This window comes from Equus quagga, chromosome 3 (genome assembly GCF_021613505.1).
Source record: "Equus quagga isolate Etosha38 chromosome 3, UCLA_HA_Equagga_1.0, whole genome shotgun sequence".
NCBI lineage: Eukaryota > Metazoa > Chordata > Mammalia > Perissodactyla > Equidae > Equus > Equus quagga.
In genome coordinates this window covers 11,840,618-11,861,290 of record NC_060269.1, presented here as the reverse complement: position 1 = coordinate 11,861,290, position 20,673 = coordinate 11,840,618, and the positions used below count along the sequence as shown (strand labels likewise).

The 20,673-nt window shown below is 37.3% G+C and overlaps 1 protein-coding gene across 1 annotated transcript in view; it reads right to left on the bottom strand.

Annotated features, from left to right (window-relative positions):
• Positions 1-20,673, bottom strand: part of LOC124237350 (bifunctional heparan sulfate N-deacetylase/N-sulfotransferase 3) — a 160,525-nt gene that overhangs the window by 71,397 nt on the left and 68,455 nt on the right. The window contains exons 5-6 of the mRNA XM_046656897.1: positions 10,115-10,300; positions 5,031-5,159 (exon numbers count right to left, since the gene is read on the bottom strand). Of these exons, the coding sequence (XP_046512853.1) occupies positions 5,031-5,159; positions 10,115-10,300 (315 nt within the window). The remainder of the gene's footprint in view (positions 1-5,030; positions 5,160-10,114; positions 10,301-20,673) is intronic.

Here is a 20,673-nt window from a genome sequence, read left to right as displayed (position 1 = left end):
AAGATTCTTTGTTCTACTTCTGTGAAAAATGTCATTGGAACTTTGAGAGAGATTGCATTGAATCTGTAAATTGCTTTATGAAGTAAGGACATTTTAACAATGTTAATTCCTCCAATCCAAGAGCATAGAATATCTTTCCATTCCTTTGTGTCTTCTATTTCTTTTGACAATGTTTTATAGTTTTCAATGTATAGGTCTTTCACCTCTTTGGTTGTTTATTCCTAGGTATTTTATCCTTTTTGTTGCAATTGTAAATGAGATTGTATTCCTAATTTCTCTTTATGCTCCTTCTTTGTTAATGTATAGTGATGTAACTGATTTTTGTATGTTGATATTGTATCCTGCAACTTTACTGTATTCATTTATTATTTATAAAAGTTTTTTAGTGGATTCTTTAGGGTTTTCCATATATAAAATCATGTCATCTGCAAATAGTGACAGTTTCACTTCTTCCTTTCCAATCTGGGTTCTTTTTATTTCTTTTTCCTGCTGGATTGCTCTGGCTAGGACATCCAATACTATGAGGAGGCCCAGGACAGTTGGCTGCAAGGTCTAATAGCACATTCCTGTTGCAGTTTTTCTGTTAGTGAATTGTTGGTTTTTTTAGATGAATTTTATAGATAAGCACACATAACCCCTACAAATGTAAATTATACTTTTTAAAAATAATTTCAGCGTGGGTTAATTTCTATTTATACAGGCTATCTCCTTGTGTGAATGTTGTTGTTTACTTTCATTGTAATCCTCTTATGTTTTACTCCCAGTTTAACACACTCAATCTGTTCACATCCATGTTTGAATTTCCTTTAATTAGAGAAATACAATTTAGATTTAGCTTTCAGGGATTTGAAGAGGAGGGGGATGGAGGGGATGGTGGATACATGCATTATCAAATTAAGAAAAATAGAGACAAAAAGTACTTAATAAAATATTGGATAAAGGGATTAGCTCCTGTTTGTATGGGATTTTAACAGTTTGATGAGCAAGCTATAATATTGCTATACTTCAAGGATTTGCTCCACTTGAATTCCAAGGAAGTGTGGTAAGAGCGTGATTCTCATGGCAATCCATGAATCTTTTGGATTAATAAGTAAAGCAAGCACTGCCATTATTATCAGACATGTTGGAGGGAGGCACACATTCCACAGATATAAATTGTTAAGATCAATACCTCGAGTTTGTTTATTGAACGAGGGCACGAGCAAAGACTCAGAACACTATGTAATTAGAAATAAGAACATTGGAGCAGGAAGGTGACATTTTTCTTCACAGCAATAGAAGATAATACATCTCCCACAAGAGGGACAATCGTGTCTAAACCAGAACTATTTCATTCGTCACACCAGTCAAGTATTACCACATCTTCCTAAGATAGGGGGAACTGGAAACTCCTGTTACAATGGACAGTATACTCTTACTAGTTCCTTTTGTATAAGTATATATGTCACATTTTATAGGGTTCTATTTATTGAGGACAGGTGCAGTCATTGTCCACAAATCTTTTTTGTCCTCTTCATAAGTATCAGTTCTTAGTACCCCTCTACATATTACTTTATATGGGTATGTAAAGTAAGTAGACTCTGACTATTTTTAAAAGTATATTTGAGGGTACTCTGTAGCACTCTGAATTGATCAAGAATATTTGTGTGTGGGTGTATTACATGTGTGTGTAGAAATTTTGTGCTTGTGTGTCTATAGCTAACAGTGACTCTAGGATAATTCTAGTGGCTCTCTCCCCTGGTATATCCACAAGTAACTTACATTACTCTCCTGAATCGATCAACAAACACTTCAGGGTCTGTTCTTCTTTCTGACAGGCTCCAAAACCTGATTCAGTACACTGAGAGAGAGTGACCATTCTGGAGGGGCAGAATCAAATCACCAAAGACCATGAAACTAATAACTATAAACAGAATATCATCCATTAGTTTAAAACGGGGAATTGTAAATTATAAAGGTTCTGAAATATTAGAATCTGTACAAGTAGAGGGTGGTCTTCTTATGGTAGTCAGGTTGTATGGGAAGTATTCACCAATGGAAAGAAGATTTATAAAACTGTATAACAAATGACTATCCTAGTGGGTACATGTTTTTAAGGTCAACATATTCTTTTCCTATAGTAGGATCTATATAGGAAAGCAAACTATCATCAGGAAGTTGCTGGTTGAGTTTAGAATCAGAAAAAGAATTAGAAGAATTGAATTCTTAGTGGTCCCAGGCTCAGAAAGCCTGATGGGCCCACCTCCCAACTGCTTTAAACCTCAAAGTCTATTCATCAAAACCCCTGCATCCGACCTACATCAGAGGTGTCTAGGCCTGCGACATTGGAAATACTCATTTGGAGATGGCCAAGGTTTTTCTGTCTCTTAGACAGTGCTAATATTTATCTTTGTAACTCTTTATTAGTATTAAATTTACTTGGTTGGCACTTTTCTTTAGCAATGAGAAACACTTTGGTAACCATAGACTATTTCAGGCCAGAGAGTTATTCTGTGGAAGGAGTCTAGTTCCCTTTGCTGTGATCTATTCTAGTTTAACTCTGAGAGGCACTTGGTTGCAGCCATCTCTCACCCTCACACTGGCAAAAAGTTATTGTGTCACCTGGATATTATGTTGACATATAGGAAGAAAAATTTAAAAATGTATTAATTAAAATCTTGCTTATATTTTCATTTTCAACTCAAGGGTATTTGAATATATTTAAGTGTCATAGATATATTTCTAATACATATCTACCTTTTTGGAGCAAACAACAACCTTATTTAGCATTCTCAGAAAACGGCACTTCCAATTGAGACCTGAGGTATTACTTAAGCTTACAATGGCTATCTTTTAAATCCACTATAATGAAAATTCATATCTTTCCTGCAGCTAATCTCTACTTTGATTCCATCAAGGTTTTCTCACTCTCATTCTGACCTAAAAAAAGCATATCTTGTGTTACATCTCTTGCATGCCTCACTGCACCTGGACCTTTCTTAATTTTAACACAAACTTTATCCAAACACTTAATTTTGGGATGGAGAATTTGCGGGAAACAGATCACTACTCCTTACTCTGTTCTGCAAGGCCAACATCACTAATAATGACAGCAGACTTCTCTTGGGTCAGACTTGGGCTGAGTCTAGAAGTGGGCTTCTCAACCACAAATCTCCAGGGAACTACAGCTGAATCCAAAAATTGGAGCTGGAACGCTAGATGAAGTTAATTTGGATTCCTTGCCTTTCTTATGATGTTTAAGATCTGTCGTTTATTTCGAATCCTAGCGTTTATCTGAAAGCAATTGTCTACAGGAAGTTTTCTGAATGAGGAAAGAACAAGTTTTGTGAACAAGTTTTTTTCTCCCCTTTATTCCTTGTGAATCTCCTCATCAAGACAAAATTGCCAGATATTATTGATAAAGGCCTGAAAAGTAGCAAGGTTTGGTAAATACTTAAAGAGTTTGTTGAGTTAGTTTAATCCAAATTAGTACCCAACATTAACACAAGCTTTCCTACAAGACTTTTTTAAATTAAAAAAAAAGTTTTTTTAATTAGTGAAAAATAAAATATTTCTTATAAACCTATTGTACATGAATGATCTAATTTTGAATTTCTTCCATGTTAAATGAAACTAATTTGATCTAGAAAGTTCTTAAGCCTCAAAGCAGCTATTGGTCAAAAGAATCGAATAGATGATTATCTGTTCACAGCCCTATTGCTCTACGATGAAAGGAAATTTAAAACATCAGAATTTTATATATTACAGATTAAAGGGTCTTAAAATTATTGGTGAATATATTAGCATTTTAACTACGTCTTCAGTTCATAATCAAGCATTGGTTTAACTCTTTTGCCTATGGCAGAATTGAGAAAAAAGATAAGAAAGCCATATGAGATGATTCCAGATATTTCCACTTGGAGAGAATAGATAAGTTAGAAGAATCAGATTAATTCTGATATATAAATCAGAATTATTTATATTTTGGGATAGGAAGGTTGATAAACTTCTGAAAAGCTAAATGCCATACTACCCCCAAACCATCCTGATTATTGGATACACACGCTAATTTTGCCCAAGATGAGTTACTCTTACATGTATCTCATTTTCTAGGAGCTGAGAAATAGATGCAGTTATTGAATACAAGTAGATGATGAAAAATACCTGCAATTTTATTTGCAAGACTTGTAAAATGAAGGTCAAGAGAAGAGTCGTTCAAAATTTATTCTCTTTGTCCTTATCTTATCCAACTTGTATGCTGATATAATTTTATTCACATTTGGAAAATTACATTTTTTTCATCTTGAATATTACTAATGCCAGGGGCAAACTCATACATCTCCTGATATATAAACCTAGCTTTACTTTACCTTAGTGATTTTCAGAAGGGAAATAAAATCCTTTCTTTTCCTTATAAACTTTACTTCAATTAGTTCTTTCTCTACACGACTTTATAATACTTGCCTCAAGCATACATACGTACAAATGGTTCCTAGTGGAGCTGGCACACAAGCATTAGGAGGTAAGGGAGGAAGAGCAGCAGCCCTTTACACAGGCCACTCTGCTCCAGCCGGGGACCCAGCAAGACCAGCTCTAACATGAGTGTACCCAGAGTGACCATGTTTGCTCATCTAACTCTTCTCCTATTTTGCTTATTCTTTTACTTTAAATAGGACAAAAAGAATAGTAGAGGCAATAGTCACCCAAATGAAAAAACAGGTCCCTAGTGGGAATAAGAAAGTTTTATAGTTGAAAATCTGATTCTCCATAACAGCAAGAATCTCTGAATTCTGATCACTTTCCAAAGCAGAGGAGGGTCTCCGGGGGCACTTCCGTGGCTCTGCCACGAGTTCCTCATGTCATCGCTACTTGCAGCATAAGTTTGCCCCATTTCTAGGTGTGGTTCCATTAGATCTTTACCAGTTTGAGAGCTGGAACTTCATCTTGATTTGGCTGCTAACTACCCAAACCCTCGCCTCTTTGTCAGCTCAAGTTTCATCCTCCCTATCATTTTGCATTATTTATTTGGAGAACAACTCAAAAGTACTTACTGGGTTGAGGACCACAGTGAAGAAAAGTTCACCTCCTTGGATACTCTTGTCCAGCTCCTTAGGACCTCCTGGATATTCTTTGTAGAATATTGTGTGCGTGAAAAGCCCGCAGGTTTGCCTTGGAAGAACCTGAATGACGAATGAACAAGTAAGGAAAAAGTTCATTTCAACCATTAATTTGTTGAAACTTAGCTTTTTTTTCTGATGAAGATGATCCATAAGCTGGTGTCATTATTCAGCTCTTAACTAAGGCCCAGAAAATCGTTCATGCTCTGGGAAAACAAGGATGACATCAGTACAGAACGAATACTGATGAAAGTGGAAGAAATATTTTAAAACTAAGATAGACTTTAAATTACTATAACCACTTATCTATTTTAAATCTGCAAGTCAGTACTCCTATTATGAAGCCTAGTATATTGCAGCATCTTAAATAAAAAAGAAGTAAAAATGAGACTTTAAACATACTGGAATTATCTGTGTTGCACTGTAATTTTAGAAGGCAAAAGTTTTAAGGATAACACTTTCTGCCAAATTCTACACATGCAGCAGAAAATGAAGTGAGTTATTAACCTAATGTGATTGGTAGGAAATGACATTTTAAATTAGACCAAATATTTGAGACACAAATCATATTGTCTGCTCTAGTCTGAAAGGATTACTGCAGGCTGTAGGAATTGCTCCAAATTCTAAATCTGAAGCCTGCTAGTTCCAAAACTGAGAAAGAGATTATGCATTTGGTTAGAAGTTTTCATAAAGTGTCACAAACAAAATGACAAAAGGTCACTTAGTAAAAAGTCTTCTTTTTATCCTTTGTGTGTGAAGGCCATTATTTGCTTCAATTATACACATTTGTGATAAGGACATTTTTTTTTTTTTTTTTTTACAAATTCTTACAGCCTTCCTGGTAAAATATTAGTGCAATTATAAAAGAAAGTGTGAACTGAAGCTGTGCAAAATGGTGCAATCGTCAGCTAAATGTTCCACCATTACGTCTTTATGCCCTGCGTTTGTTACAATACATTTGAAGTAGCAGAAAATTAATCAATATAATCTGGAAAGCTACAAATTTAACAGAATCTTACACAGGCAGGTCTTCTGTTTATTGTCCTAAGCAAATTGATCCTCATTTTTTCTGTCTTGAGTCTTAAAAGCATGTGTGGTTCAGTAAGTGCTTTCAAAATATTACCCGTACAGGACTTCCCATGCTTTGCAACTCTCTACAAATATACTAGTTCTTTTTCTTTAATATGAACATGTATTATACTAAATTTCAATTTAGTCCTTGGAGCATTTTCTTACAAAACATAATTCTCAGCTCAATCAATACATCATACATTGCTGTGTAAATCAAAGCTTTATATATCCTATTTATTTTGGTAAAGTGGTAAAAGTTATATCCTTAGAAGCTATTATATCTTGATGAAATAGTTAAAAGAACTTCAGTTTAATTGTAGAGTATTAGCTCTGATGTCATCTCTGTTTAAAAGCACTATATGTTCTCATAATGTATGTACAACATCAATGACAAAAAAATAACTAACTGCAAAGGTACTGTAACTGAATTAAATATGTTCCCTAACAATTCATGGAAATGTAGTTTCTTGGAAATTAAAGTTTATGTAGTGTTTATTCATTTACTTAACAAATACTTATTCTAAAGTCTGTGCAAATCCAGGTGGGAGAACTCTTGAAGGATTTAAGGTGTATCGGGGAAAGAGAAATACCCAAATGCTAAGTAATGAAATGTCCAAATGTGATTAAATACCAGGTTAGTTTTAGGTTTCAAAAGTGCATGATTCTGAATCACTTTTAGGCTTCAGTTTGAATATTTTGCTTGAAAAGCTCTGGAAACATACAGAACCATCTTTGGGACTTGATGGCCCAGCTGATTCTATGTAAAATGGAGAGAAAAGGGAAAAGAAATTTGAGTTTTGTCTATTTCTCAAATTATTTGAATTTGAACAGAGGGAAGAAGTGCCAGGCTTTACCTGGCAGCCCTGGGGAAGATCACACCTGCCGAGAGGATGCCAGTCACCACCAGCCCTCGGATGGGCAGTGGACCACCACAGGGCGTTGAGGAGATAATCAGAGTGTGATAGGGTCATATTTCATTGCCTTGCTCCCTGAACGCAATGCTACAGGACACTGAACATGTTCCCTGAAGCAGCTCTCTTATGTTAGAGAAGGAATGAGAGAGATTTGGGGCATTCTGCTGTGGACTGCCCTCTAGAACTGGTTCTGGGTGTAAAACATTGTCAAATTCAAACTTCAAGACATTGATGAGTCCCTGAAACCCTTATAGCTGTTGACAATAACTGGGACATGGTTATGAAAACCAAAGTCAACAAGGATCTTGGCCAATGGGACTCAAAGCCAATATCCCGTATGTAAGGCCTACACCTGGAGCAATTGCCAACAAATACTTCTGTGAGCTACCAGTAAAGACCACCCAGGAGGCTGCCAGCAGCGTTAATGGGTGTCTCTACCACTGGACATCTCCATTAGAAACAGTTAAGTAGATAATCAGGATCTGTAGTCTAACTGCTTGAGAGAGATTAGATAGGTCTCTGGCTCTCCCCAGAGAGTCACATTTAAGGACCAGGGGATAGGGTAGAGAGCCCTGGTTTTCTATCAGCTCCTTACTGAATGAAGATCAAAAGTGCCCAGTAGATAATGCAATAGGACTGGAAGCTCAGAGACTCTGGTTAGGGCTCAAACACCTTGAAATGTACTAGGCTTTTATGTCCCTAGTGGAGTCACAAGATGATGTGTTATAGGAATTCAGAGGAGAATAAGATTAGAGTACACCTGAGTTAGGTGTTGCGCTGCTATACGCCAAGGTGGTTTATGTTAAATTACATGAGATAAGGGACTCGATATTGAAGAATGAAGGGAACAGGAACAGGTAGAGAGTGGCCAGTCTTTCAAGGTGGAAATGATGACAAAGACATGGACGTAGCAATACTGTTGGAGACCTTTTTGGCTGGAGTGAGTCGGTTTTAGCTACAGGGAAGTGGAAGATAGAAAGGTAGACTTAGTCCAAACTGTATTCAGGTCCCGAAGAACAGGTTAAGGAGTAGGAAAACAACCGGAAGTTATCAAGGTCAGGAAGGCCAAGATGAAGGCAGCACTTTAGAAAAATTAAAAGGTTGGCACTGTCTATGGGAGAGATGGCAGTGCGGGTGGATGGAAGATATAAACAGACAAAGTAGGAGCCAGCACCACAGTTTATACATGAAAGTCATGGCAGTGAATTAGGCTGTGGGAAAGGAAGAGAAATAAAAAAGTATTATAAAGGAATTATTGATGAAATGTAGAGACTGACTGGACACGGGGGTTCAGGGTGATGTTTGAATTTCAGAACTGAATTAGGGATAGCAGGATCAGTGGCTGGTTTGAAGGGAAGCTTATGAGTTTCATTGAGGGCCTTATGAGTTTGATTTGTGAATAGATCATAAAAAAACCAAAGTTGCCCTCAGCTCATACAACAATATATGGGTGTGATGTAAGTAAGGGTCGCTCCTCAGATCCCTGCTCTTTTCCCCCATGCGGTGTCTCCCGAGGAGGGCAGATTTGCCCATGTGGCCTCAACTTGCACTTCCATTTGGATGACTCGAGCCCCGTCCTCTCTCTCTTACTGCATAATCAACTGCCTGCTGAACATTTCTCACTTGAAGAGCCCACAAAGCAAATATGGAGAGTTTCCATGGATTGCTGCAAAAGTGGAACCACAGGGGCATTCAGTCAAAACAGGAAATGTGTTAGAGTCTTTATTACCTGCAAAATTCATGCATTTATAATACAGGTAAAACAGTTTTCAGAAGAAATGAAAAAGGAACATATCCCATGGGACATCTCCAAGGAAGTTTTCTGGCAGTACAGAGAGAAACAGAAACAGAGGAGAACAACGTTGGATAAAGCCCCTAAAGACTTGAATTCTATTCTACTAAGACTGCATAAGATTTAAAAATGACAAGAGATTATTGAATGTTTTTAAATTATAATAAAACCAAGTCTTCTAAACTCTCTCTGGTCAATAGGCTGGCAGCTTGAGGCACAGTGAGCTCATTTTCAGTAAAGAGGAAGAGCAGACTGGGATAAAATGTGGCCATTTGTCCCCATCTAGCATTTCCAACAGTTTTTATTGAGGGAAAAGTCAAGATGAGAGTTGATCCAAGTTAAATGTCATTATCCATTCTGTAATTTTTGCAGACATTGGAAAACTGTCTGAAAAGAAGTCAGTTACAGTTGATTCTAGAGGGTAGACATCTGTTCAAACATAGTTTGACAGAGAGTTATGGTGCCTCCCCACACAGTGTTCCTCCCTGTGGTGATCCTCCTCAGGGTGGGCCTAAGTCAGGAGGCTCATTCCTAACCTCACCAGGACTCTTTGGGTTTTCTGATTTGGGGAAAAATTAGGATTTCACTACTTACTCTGGGAGGTCTCACAAAGTATTAGGTAATAACATATCTTGACCATGTACATTTGTCACCAGTGTAAGAAAAACAAAACAAAAGAAAATAGAGAAGCTTTGGAGAGAATTCAACAATGGATATAAGTGATTTAATTAATATCCTCTCTCATTTGTACTCCATGTTAGGATCTGTTAATGATAATGCAGGACTTCACATGTGGCTTCTTGCTGTAAATGGCTGAGGTTTCTTTTTAGCCTGACATGGTAAAGAGAAGAGCACAGTTTGGCTTGTAAAAGAGTAGCATGGTTAATACAGAGAGAGCTGGTGTTAGTTTTACATACTAAATAACTTTTTGAAGAAATGATAGCTTCTATAAATTATCTGCAAGCGAGCTGTAATATTTCCTTAGTATTTTAACATCAGTGCCTGCTTAACAGCAGGAGTGGCAGTAAAAAATGTTTTTAAGTTATATTTGAAGAATTGAAAAGAAGTGACTTTAATGAAAACATCCTTTGCTTAGATATGACAAGTATGCTTGCTGCAGCATGGAGCTTTTCCTACAGTGAAGCTTTAACATTCTGCTCTTCCCTTTTGTTCTTCCTTCAAATGAGGAATGTAAGTCTGGCAGAATCAGTTGCACCCTGTGCCTACTGGAGGAAGCTCACCATGATGTTTTTGTGGATGAAGCCCCTCCGGTATCTAGCTGGCTTCAGATGTGGATATTCTTCAGTGCTGGTGATTCTAATATTCCAGACCTTCTTCCAGGCCTCGTAAAGCTGAACGTGCACAGGGTAGACGCCTGAATGGTGAGGGGCCACGGCGTAGCCCATGTCAGTGGGAATGCCATGTTCCTAAGACCAAGCAAATGTTAGTTAGAATGTGGGAAGATATATCTTGATCCTGTTTTTACTTCAGGATTTTCAGATGTACTATAAATACATTTGTTTAAGCCCATCATTACTTGATTGTATGGTAAAATTAAAGTGATAAATATTAAGGCCGCTGGACTTCATGAAGCCTGGTAGCCATTGCACCAGTCTTGATGTATAATTTGAAAGAGTCTGCATTCAGTGCATCCTGTCATAGTCACCTGTTCTAGTCTCATATTTCAATAAGTTAAACGACAAACACTTGCTACAAACAACACTCAGTGCTCCCCACAAAATAAAACTAACCTTTATTAGAAGGATAGACACATTCCGAGTTCACTAGACCTCATAACAGGATCTTATTTTGCTTGTTGCCCAGTTTCTACCAAGTCTGCCGCATTTCTATTGGTCCCTTAGCATGTGGGACAGTAAAAGACAATGTTTCTTGCCTTGGGAGAATCACACACCTTCATTTAGAAACTGTGGTAAAATTTTATGGAGTAATTTTCTTTCAAGTCAGAGCCCTGATTATAGTGAAAGTAGAAGGTACTGAAAGAGCCAAATAATGCGGAAACTTAGTTGATCGGAAGTCAAGCTTTTGTACATAAACTGAGTCCAGTTTAAAAAAATAGTTTCGAAACACACACACACAATTTTCTTCTATTCAGCTGGTCCTGACTAGGTCTATAAATTCCAAAAATAAATCTACACGACATATGGATTATTTGGAGGGGGTTTGGGACAACTTTGTGTAATCGTGATTGTTCTTCATTTGAGGTGGCTTATTAATCCTCATACAGTATCTTTGGTATAAAAGATGAAACGTGGAAAATTGCACAAGCATAAAAGATGAAATGTGTGTTTTGTAGAAAGAACACCCCTGGCTTCAGTAGTAGACTTGTATTTTTTCTCCTGAATGATATTTTGTTTTTCTATCTGTATTTTGCAATTGCTATATAGTCTTCAAAAGCTCCACCTAAATGGGCTTCCTTTGAGTCAGTCATGGCTTTTCTTCCTGCCAAAGAGCAATTTCACATCCTGAGAACCACAGCAGCAGGCTGCTAAATGCACTGCGTCGTCAAAACAGGCTACAAAGGGATAGGGAAGAAGCGGAAGAGGTATGGCCAGCTTTGTTTCTCCTAAATAGTAACAGGAGGTGAAGGAAGGGTAGGAAGCGCCTGAACACAGAAGGAAAATGGGTTGCCAGTGGTTGGTCATTACCTAAGTGTCTGTCAGACTCCTTCACACAGTGCAAAAGGCCCTCAAAATTTGGTCCCAACCTGCCTACATAGCCTCATCTCCTCTCAGCGTTCATCCTCCTCACCCCCAGTTCCTGATGCTTCCCTTCGTGTCTCTGCTGTATACTGGACACATTGTCTCCCCAATTGGAATATTCTTTTCCTCTTATCTTGTAAACTTTGTTCACCATTCAAAACTCAATTCAGTCAGGCGTAGTCGAGGATGCTGGAAAGGGGAGCTGTCACACTGTTGCTGTGACAAAGAGGGTGAGTGGTATTAGAGGTGGAGTGGACCATAGCTGTGTTTTTGAAGGGTGAGAGGGAAAGTTTGATGTCCCTCATTTCATTTGCATCTTTGTGGAAATTACCATAACTATGCAATTATCATTACATCATTTAGAATTTCACTATAAATTGAATGGAAATATCTCATTTTTTTTTACTGGTTTTTAAAATCTCAAATCAAAGCAATTTTTTCAACTAAGAATCATTTACCAACACATACTTCATGATAGAAAAGGTCAGTGAAGTATTCCTCTAAAGTAGTTTAAGAATAGGGCTGCAGTGATCATGGACCAGATGAAAGAAAATGAATTTCAATCATAGAGATTTAAAGAAAAAAATTACAGGTTAACATTTTTTTTAAATGGTGTGGGAAGAAGCAAGGCTGAAATTCACAATGACAAGGACTACATTATAAAATTCAAACATCTCCAAATTTGTAAGAAATTATGCTGATTGAAAGCCAATGTAGTTTTAAATGCCTGTGAGTGGTCAGCTATGACTTAAGGAACAGCAAGTATGAAAAGGAGCCAATGTATACACAATTTTTGTTTTTGTTTCTAGCTTTTAACACTAAAGAAATACTGAAGTGGTTTATTCTCATCTTGTATTTGTGTGCTGGCACAATGTGGCACAGCGGCAGAAAACTCCACTTCTGGAGTCAAACATATCTGGCCATTTCACTCTCCCATTTACCACCTGGGTGGCCTTTGGAGAATGATCTATGACCTCTAAGTTTACTGTCCTGGTCTCTAAAATGTTAGTCGTAAGAGTACTTACCTCAAAGAGGTTCAGGTTCAGGGGAAATTAAATAATATAATACATGGAAAGCTTTTAGTGCAGTTCCTGAAACATGATACACATTCAACGAACGTTGTTTGTTATTGTCACTACTGCCCTGCCTCCATTTTTTATCAGCTATGATCCTACTACTCAACGATAATGTGGAAATTATAAAACTACTAGGCTACCATTTTTTCAGTAAAAGTGACGGACCTTTGTTGTCCTATTTTCACTGTGGGTTTGGGGATTCCCTCTTGTGAGGCTTCTGTCACTTCTATCCTCCTCTCCCTTCTTGGGCCTGCTTCCCTCCTGATCTGCCCAAATACGCTCAGCCAGTGCCATGTGGCTCCAGCCTGGGAATCATTGAAGCTGAGTTAGGAGGAGGTCTCTTTTCAATGCGTTTTAGATAAAGCAACATACAGTGGGCCCCAAATTTGCATTCAATACCAGAGAGAACACCTGAAATCTTATAGCATAGAAAAGTTTGGGTTAAGATTGCAGGTAGTATGTTCTAGCAGGCAGACTATCATGTTTTAGAAGATTTAGCCATAAGGCCTAATTCTTGACTGACTATTCTCTTCCAGATCTTTTAGTTTGAAATTAAGCACATATTATTTTGAAATCTGGGGCAAAAAGTCTAAAATGGTAGACATTTTAGCTTAAATAGTTAATTCTCCTATTCTTTTCATTCATCCTTGATTGAGAGTAGCATCTTAGATCCAGGAACTCTGTAATCTCTATCAAGATTTCCCTAGAGGACATGGATGGAAAAGACTGGGGAATATGGCTACGTTACTATAAATTGTAGGTTAAATACTTAGAACACAAGAGGGATTAATTAGTCTCACAATTGAACTCTTCATCTCCACCTGTCGACTCTGCCAGATGTGCTCTTTCCCGGGGTTCCTCTGTGTCATTAAGTGACACTATTAGTCATCAACCAACTAGTTGCTGTGTCAAAAAGACAGAGGTGATTCTTGACACCTGTTTCCTCATTCTCTCCTAAGTCCAGTCCATCATCATACCCTATCAGTACTACCTCAATCATATATCTTAAATCTATCCACTTTTCTCCAATGCTATCATCACCATCATCACCCTAGTCCAATCTACCATTTTATTCCATAGCCTTCTAGCACAGGCTCCTAAATATTCTACCCACTTCCTCTCTTGCTTGCTTCCAATTCATTCTCTACATAGTAGACAAAGAACACTTAAAAGACACAAATATGATCATGTGACTTCCTGCCCAAAATCCTTCCATAGTTTCCCCTTGAACTTAAGATAAAATACAAAATTCTTAGGATGGTCATAAGCCTTGTATAATATGACCCTTGCTTCCCTCTCTAGCCTCATTTTGCACCGCCCTCCACCCTTTATTGTATTTTAAGTCAAATTAATCTTGTCTTGAAACTCACCAAGCACTTTCCCACCTCAGCATCCTCCCTATGTGATTTTCGCAGACTGGAATTTCCCAATGCCAGCTCTTCACCTGAATAAATCTGACACCTCTTTTAGGTAATTTATCCTGTCACATCTTCAGAGAAGCCGTTACTGACAAGCCCCAATCTAAATTATGTCCCTGTTAAGACTTCTCTTAGTAGCCTTCATTTGTTTTTCAGAGTCCACAGCCAGTTTGTAAGTGAATATTGCTTCGAATAATTCTTAGCTCCGTGAGTTGTGGATTCTGTTTTATCCACTGCTATATAGCCAGTCTTACCAACAGCAAGCGTTCAAGAGACATTAGTGAACAAGTGCATGAACTGATTCTGACACCTCCCTCTCATTCTAATTTTCACTTTCTCAATTATCTCAGTTAATTTACTGGCAGAATGAACATACGGTAACTCACAGGGAAATTTAATACCTATATAAGTAATACTTGAAAACACTTTTGAGACCATACTTAAAAATTATTATTCAACTGCAAAACAGACACATTTCGTATTATAAATTTATATATTTAAATTATACTGTATAAAATTAAAAACTTCAAAATTTTCCTAAATTATGCATTCAAATATTTCCAGAGAATGTGAAGATAATACAATTTTATCAAGCAAAAATTGATGCTGTATTCCTTAGAAAAATTTCCCCAAACTAAATAAAAGAAAAAAATCAGCATTCAGGTATGTGAGTAGCACAATAACTTCATTACTGAAGAAATCATTGTTTACTACTATTTTTGATAATGTTTATTTATTTTAAATATTTAATTTATTTGATTTATTAAATATTTATTTAAATTTTAGTAATTAAGAATAGTACTTTACTTTTAATATTTTTCTCTGTTTCAATCTTTCTAAAGCAATGAATCTTTTTAATTTCCATTAATGACCTGAAGACTCATTGCCTATTGCCATATCTCTCAGATTAGCAAGTATACAAACTAATGTAATTAAAACAGCCACAATGATAGGAAATCAAACAAGCATTCTACATTCTACAGCGGAAAAATTCGAAAACTTTGTTACAACATAATTTCTAGATACTTCCAAATGCTTTTCTGCAGTTCATTTTGGTTAGCATGTCCCATTTTGTCAGTATATAGAATTTCATGCTTTGAATAACTATCTTATAGTATCAAGAATTTACATTTACAATTTACATGAGCTTATGATAAAGTTTCCCTATGTTTATATTTGATGGTGTATTTTGGAGTTGTTTCTAGAAAAAAATTGTTTTGCTTTGATCTTTAAAGCAGCTTCCTTAAGAGTTGTGGCTGTTTGAGATATTATTTCACATAGGAAAGAATACATTTTTCCAGATGATAAGAGCATGTTTGGAAAATGAAATTGGAACCTTTTCACATAAAAGACACACATGCATGCATGCATGCATATATACGCACACACGCACACACAATATGTGAAGAAAATAAATTTATGAAACTATTCCCTTAGATTTGAAGAGCATTTTAAAGTTTCTAAAGACAATTTGTTTTCCTAAGGCGAAATTAAAGGGCTGCACACAAATTTCAGTTCCTCTGGGCCCTGGACGAGTCCTGGAGCAGTTGCCGTGACCGGGGGGAAGTAAGAAATGGCAGTGAAGGCGGCTAAACATACGTAAAGTTACTATTCAAAGGAAGCTGACTTCTTTCTTCACCTCGAAGCAAACCAGGCAAGTCAGGATTTATCTTTAGGTTATGGAATTAAGGTTTAGTACTGAATGCTAAGAGTGTAAATATTAGACTATGCTCCTGTGATAAATGGTGGTATCTCTGGTGTGGTTTGAAATGAAAGATCTTGAAAGAAATAACTTTCTTAGTATAGGAATCTGATTTTTCATTTTTTTTCAATTGTGAAATAAACGGATTGTGCAAGTAGTCACTAAGGTTCAGATTTAAAATTCTGTGTTTATTTGACATAATCTTTGTGGTTTTAGAAGTGATCTATTTTTAATCCATGATCTAACCTTCAGCTAACATGTATAATTTTCTTCCTACATATTTAAGTAAGTAATAATTTCCTAAAATGTGATTGGCATATTTACATAAATTTGGTTAATATTTATGGATTTGGTGTCTAGGTTTCTTTCCAGTTTTTTTTACATGGTGCTCTGAAATTCATAATATAAATTTCTGTTTGCTGGCTGGTATGTGAAAAATCTGCTGTGATGATCATGTTGTTTTTAATAGATTTGGTTTAAGAGTTTAAAATTGTCCTCTGTTGGCAGCTGTTGTATAATAAAGAATTTGGCTGGTCTTCATTATCCCCGTTTCTGGGAGGTAAGCCCTAAATCCATGGAATTTCCCAAGTTATAGGAATGTCTTTGTTATTCCTGGTGGGTCCCTGAGACTACATCTGAGTTTATACTAACAAGATGACTCCGGATGGGGATTGGCCATGCCAGAAAGGCCAACAGTGGAATTAGAGAGTTGGGGCTTAGAGTCAGGTGATATCAGCCTGACCTCCAGGTAGGGGAGGAGAGCTGGATTGAGTTCCGTCATGTGGCCAGTGATTCCATCAGTCTTGCCTATGAAATAAAACCCCAATAAAAACTCTGGACATTAGGGCCGGCCCTGTGGCTGAGTGGTTAAGTTCATGCTCTCCACTTCAGCAGCCCAGGGTTTCACCAGTTCGGATCCTGGGTGCAGACCTGGCACCACTCATCAGGCCATGCTGAGGTGGTGTCCCACATAGCACAGCCAGAGGCACTCACAAGTAGAATATACAACTATGTACCGGGGTGGCAGGGGGGCATTTCGGGGAGAGGGGTTGTGGAGAATAAGAAAAAAAAAAAAGATTGGCAACAGATTTTAGCACAGGTGCCAATCTTTAAAAAAAACAAAAAACAAAAAACTCTGGACAAGGCTGAGGTGAGCTTCTGTGGTTAGTGAATTCCTGTGGGTCCAGAAACCTCAGGAAGGTGATATTCTTTTCTCACAGTTTGGATTTTAAAAAGTATGGCTACAATAACAAAAGTAACAAAAGTCTGGGGCTGGCCCCCTGACGGAGTGGTTAAAGTTCCACGTGCTCCACTTTGGTGGCCTGGGGTTCACAGGTTCAGATCCTGGCTGTGTGCCTACTCCACTCATCAGCCATGCTGTGGCAGTGTCCCACATACAAAATAGAGGAAGACTGGCACAGATGTTAGCTCAGTGCTAATCTTCCTCAAGCAAAAAAAGAAGAGGATTGTCAATGGATGTTAGTTCAGGGCAAATCTTCCTCACAAAAAAAACGAAAAAAAGGCAACAAAAGTCTTTGGATAAAGATGTTAATAATGAGAACTTTTGAAACAGAATGGCATTATAGTAACTCCTAAAACTGAAGTGTGACCTCAGCACTCTAAAGTTACTCAGATCCAGGAAAGAGTCATAGTGTTTCACTAACTATATAGTAAGAAAAGAATCTTGTTCTTCCCATATCCAAAGAGAAGCAAACCCATGATAATAAAATGGTCAGTGTCTACCAGGGTATCCTGGGGACAGGGAGAAGCTCAGCATCTTGGAGGAAACCCAGATTTAGAAGTCCTGGGCTCAGTCTCGGTGCTGCTCTTCATTAGTTGCAGGAACTTGGGCAGGTTATAGGACTTCACGAATCCTCCAATCCCTCATTTGCCAAGTAGGGGTAATAAAACTAATGATCTCACTGAGTTGTAGAGAACAAAAGATATAACATAAGCAACATTATTGGCCACGTACCATTTAATTTCCTTTCATTTTATTAACATTATTCTCTTTCCTATTAAAAGCACAAATAAAACAAAGAAACACAGGTAAACTAAGAATCCTTCCACCATCACTGTTATCCCCTTAAAAACACAGAATTCTTATTTAAGAGCAGACATTCCTAAAAGAAGATATACTATCATTATCAATCTTATCTAACAACAGTTTTACTAAACAGTATCCATTTCCTCTGGAAAAAGCTACTGATGTTATGTATGAAGTAGGAGGTAAAAATATCCTTGGTGACTCATAAATTTGATAGAGCTGAAACAATGATATCAGCAAAAACCCTTCCTCGACACCACATCTGCCCCTTCAAGGACTACCCCAAGTTAACAGCTGAATTATTTGAAGAGCTTAAATGAAACTGAGTAAACCAAATGCATTAGAAAATTCCAGAAACAAAAGTTAAGGTAATAATTTAGTATGAATACTGTAAAAGTTACAAAAGGTATGCATGCTTAGCTTTAACCTTCATTTTCACTAGTAACCTCTAAGAAAGAACTATTTAGGGGAAAGTGACAGATTTTCTTCTAATCTTCCTTAATAGTTATGTAATTTATTTTGAGTAAGTTTCCATTTAACAGACCATACTATTTTTCTCTCTTAGAGTTCCCCTCAGAATTTTTGAAGTATCGGCATATCTTTGTTGAGTGTCTTATAAGTAAACACACCACTAAAGGGTGCGCTTTTGTAAGAATACTCAAAAGGATGATGTAAACACTTGTACTTTGCATAGGCCCGCTTGATTATTTTGAATTGCTACAATTTCCTCAAGTAAACACATCAAGGAGTTTATAGAAATGTAAAAGAAATGATTTTATGAAGCTTTATTTTTTCATGCTGTAGCAAAATAACTGAAAATAAAATTATCTGGAGACATATGGAGGAATTGCAGGGTTTAGGTTAATCCATCTTTCTCAGAGTCTGAAGTGATGAGATTTTTATGGACCTTGGGGTCCTTGAGAAGTAATAAAGCTGTAAACAATTCAGGGACAGGCTCAAATTCCCCAAATCCTTGCAAACACATTTAATCTTTTCGAAAACATACAAGGTTGATTATACTAGAAACCTTTAAGTCTGCATAGTACTAATTTTAATGGAAGTTTAATATTCCTGAAAATATAAAAAAGTTGATATTGATCTTTGTTTGTTATAACTACTGCATACCCTCTGGTATTTATGATAGCCACCAGGACAGTTAATGCTGGTTGCACAAAACCAAGAAATTACATAAATAATATAAACAGCTATTTAAAAGAAAAACATTATAAAAAGTCATATTTTAATATTCTGAATTTGTTTAAAAAACATAACTCTTTAAGGAAGTAATAATATTCTGATTATGAGGTTTTTATAACAGCAAGCAATAACATTATCAATGTCATGGCAATTTTCAGTTACACAAACAATGCTGGTTACATGAACTTTGGAGCTTGACAGACCTGGGATCAAATCCTTTCTTCAGCTTTCACTGGCTGTGTGATTTTAAGAAAACCATAAGCTCTCTGAGGTCCACTCTGTGCATTTTCTTTTTCTTTTTTTTTTTTTAAAGATTTTTATTTTTCCTTTTTCTCCCAAAGCCCCCTGGTACATAGCTGTGTATTTTTAGTTGTGGGTCCTTCCAGTTGTGGCATGTGGGACACCGCCTCAGCATGGCTTGATGAGCTTGCCATATCCACGCCCAGGATCTGAACTGGGGAAACCCTGGGCTGCCGAAGCAAAGGGTGCAAACTCAACCACTCGGCCACGGGGCGCCCCCTGCATTTTCAATATGGGAATAACCAGCCTCACAGGTGGCTGTGAGGATTAATTGAGGATTCATGGAAAGCACTACATATAATGCCTGGTAACTATCTAGAGCTCAAAAACTTCTTTTCCTACATTTCCTCTGGAGAGTCAACAATCTTCCGAACTGAAATGCAAGGTCTGGTTTCTTGTAGGAGAAAGGGAATAATAGAATTTCAAGTTTCACACATTCCTTGATCTGAGCATAAATTAAAGGAAAAAAATGGGGAATTTTGGGGAGCTGGGAGGCTGCTGCAATGATCCAGGGGTAGGATGAAAAATTTGGAAGTGGAGCGGGGATGCAAAGTTTTGAAAGGGAGCAGGATATGGTCCAAAAGAAAGAACCCACAGAAATTGTTGAGTGATGGGGAGCATGGAGTGGGAGACAGGAAAATGCCCAAGCAGCCACCAGGTTAGCAGTTGTACCAAGTGGACTCTGGTTTCTCTGTCTGTCGTCACTTCTATCTCTGCCATGTTTATAATCGCCTCTCAGAAAACAAGGGCTCCCTCCATTTTAACTAAAGGTAAGGCCGGCAAAGAGGAAGGAGCAGTCAACACTCAGGAGCAGCATGCACGGATCCAGAAACTCACCTCCCCCTACCACCAGCCCCACATCTGACTCCAGTCCACCACTAAGAGTTTCTTGGAGAATTCATAAAGGCTTTTAACACATTTCGTGTCCAGATGAATTTGGGCAGTGAGGGACTATTTTCATGTAGGACATGCACTAAATTTATCTCTGTTTTCACAAAACCAGTTTAAATCACCCTATATGTGCCGGAGATGCACTGTAGAATTTTTGTTAGAGGACAAAGAGAAAGGAATTGAGGAATACTTTTCTACACTCTCTACCTTATTGGTGATCATCAAGTCTTCCTATAGAATGGGAAAAAAAGGTAATCTGGAAAGAATTTACAAAGAAAAGGATTATAAGTTCCTGAGGTAATCAAAACCACTTTCAAAAGTTTAATGATATATCCAAATGAGAAAAAATCCTGTACCACCGTAGATATGGGTAGGAGCGGGTATCCTCATGTGGGTGAAATACAGAGCTTCTAAAGAAAAAGCAGCAGTTCATACTTGCATGGCTTTCA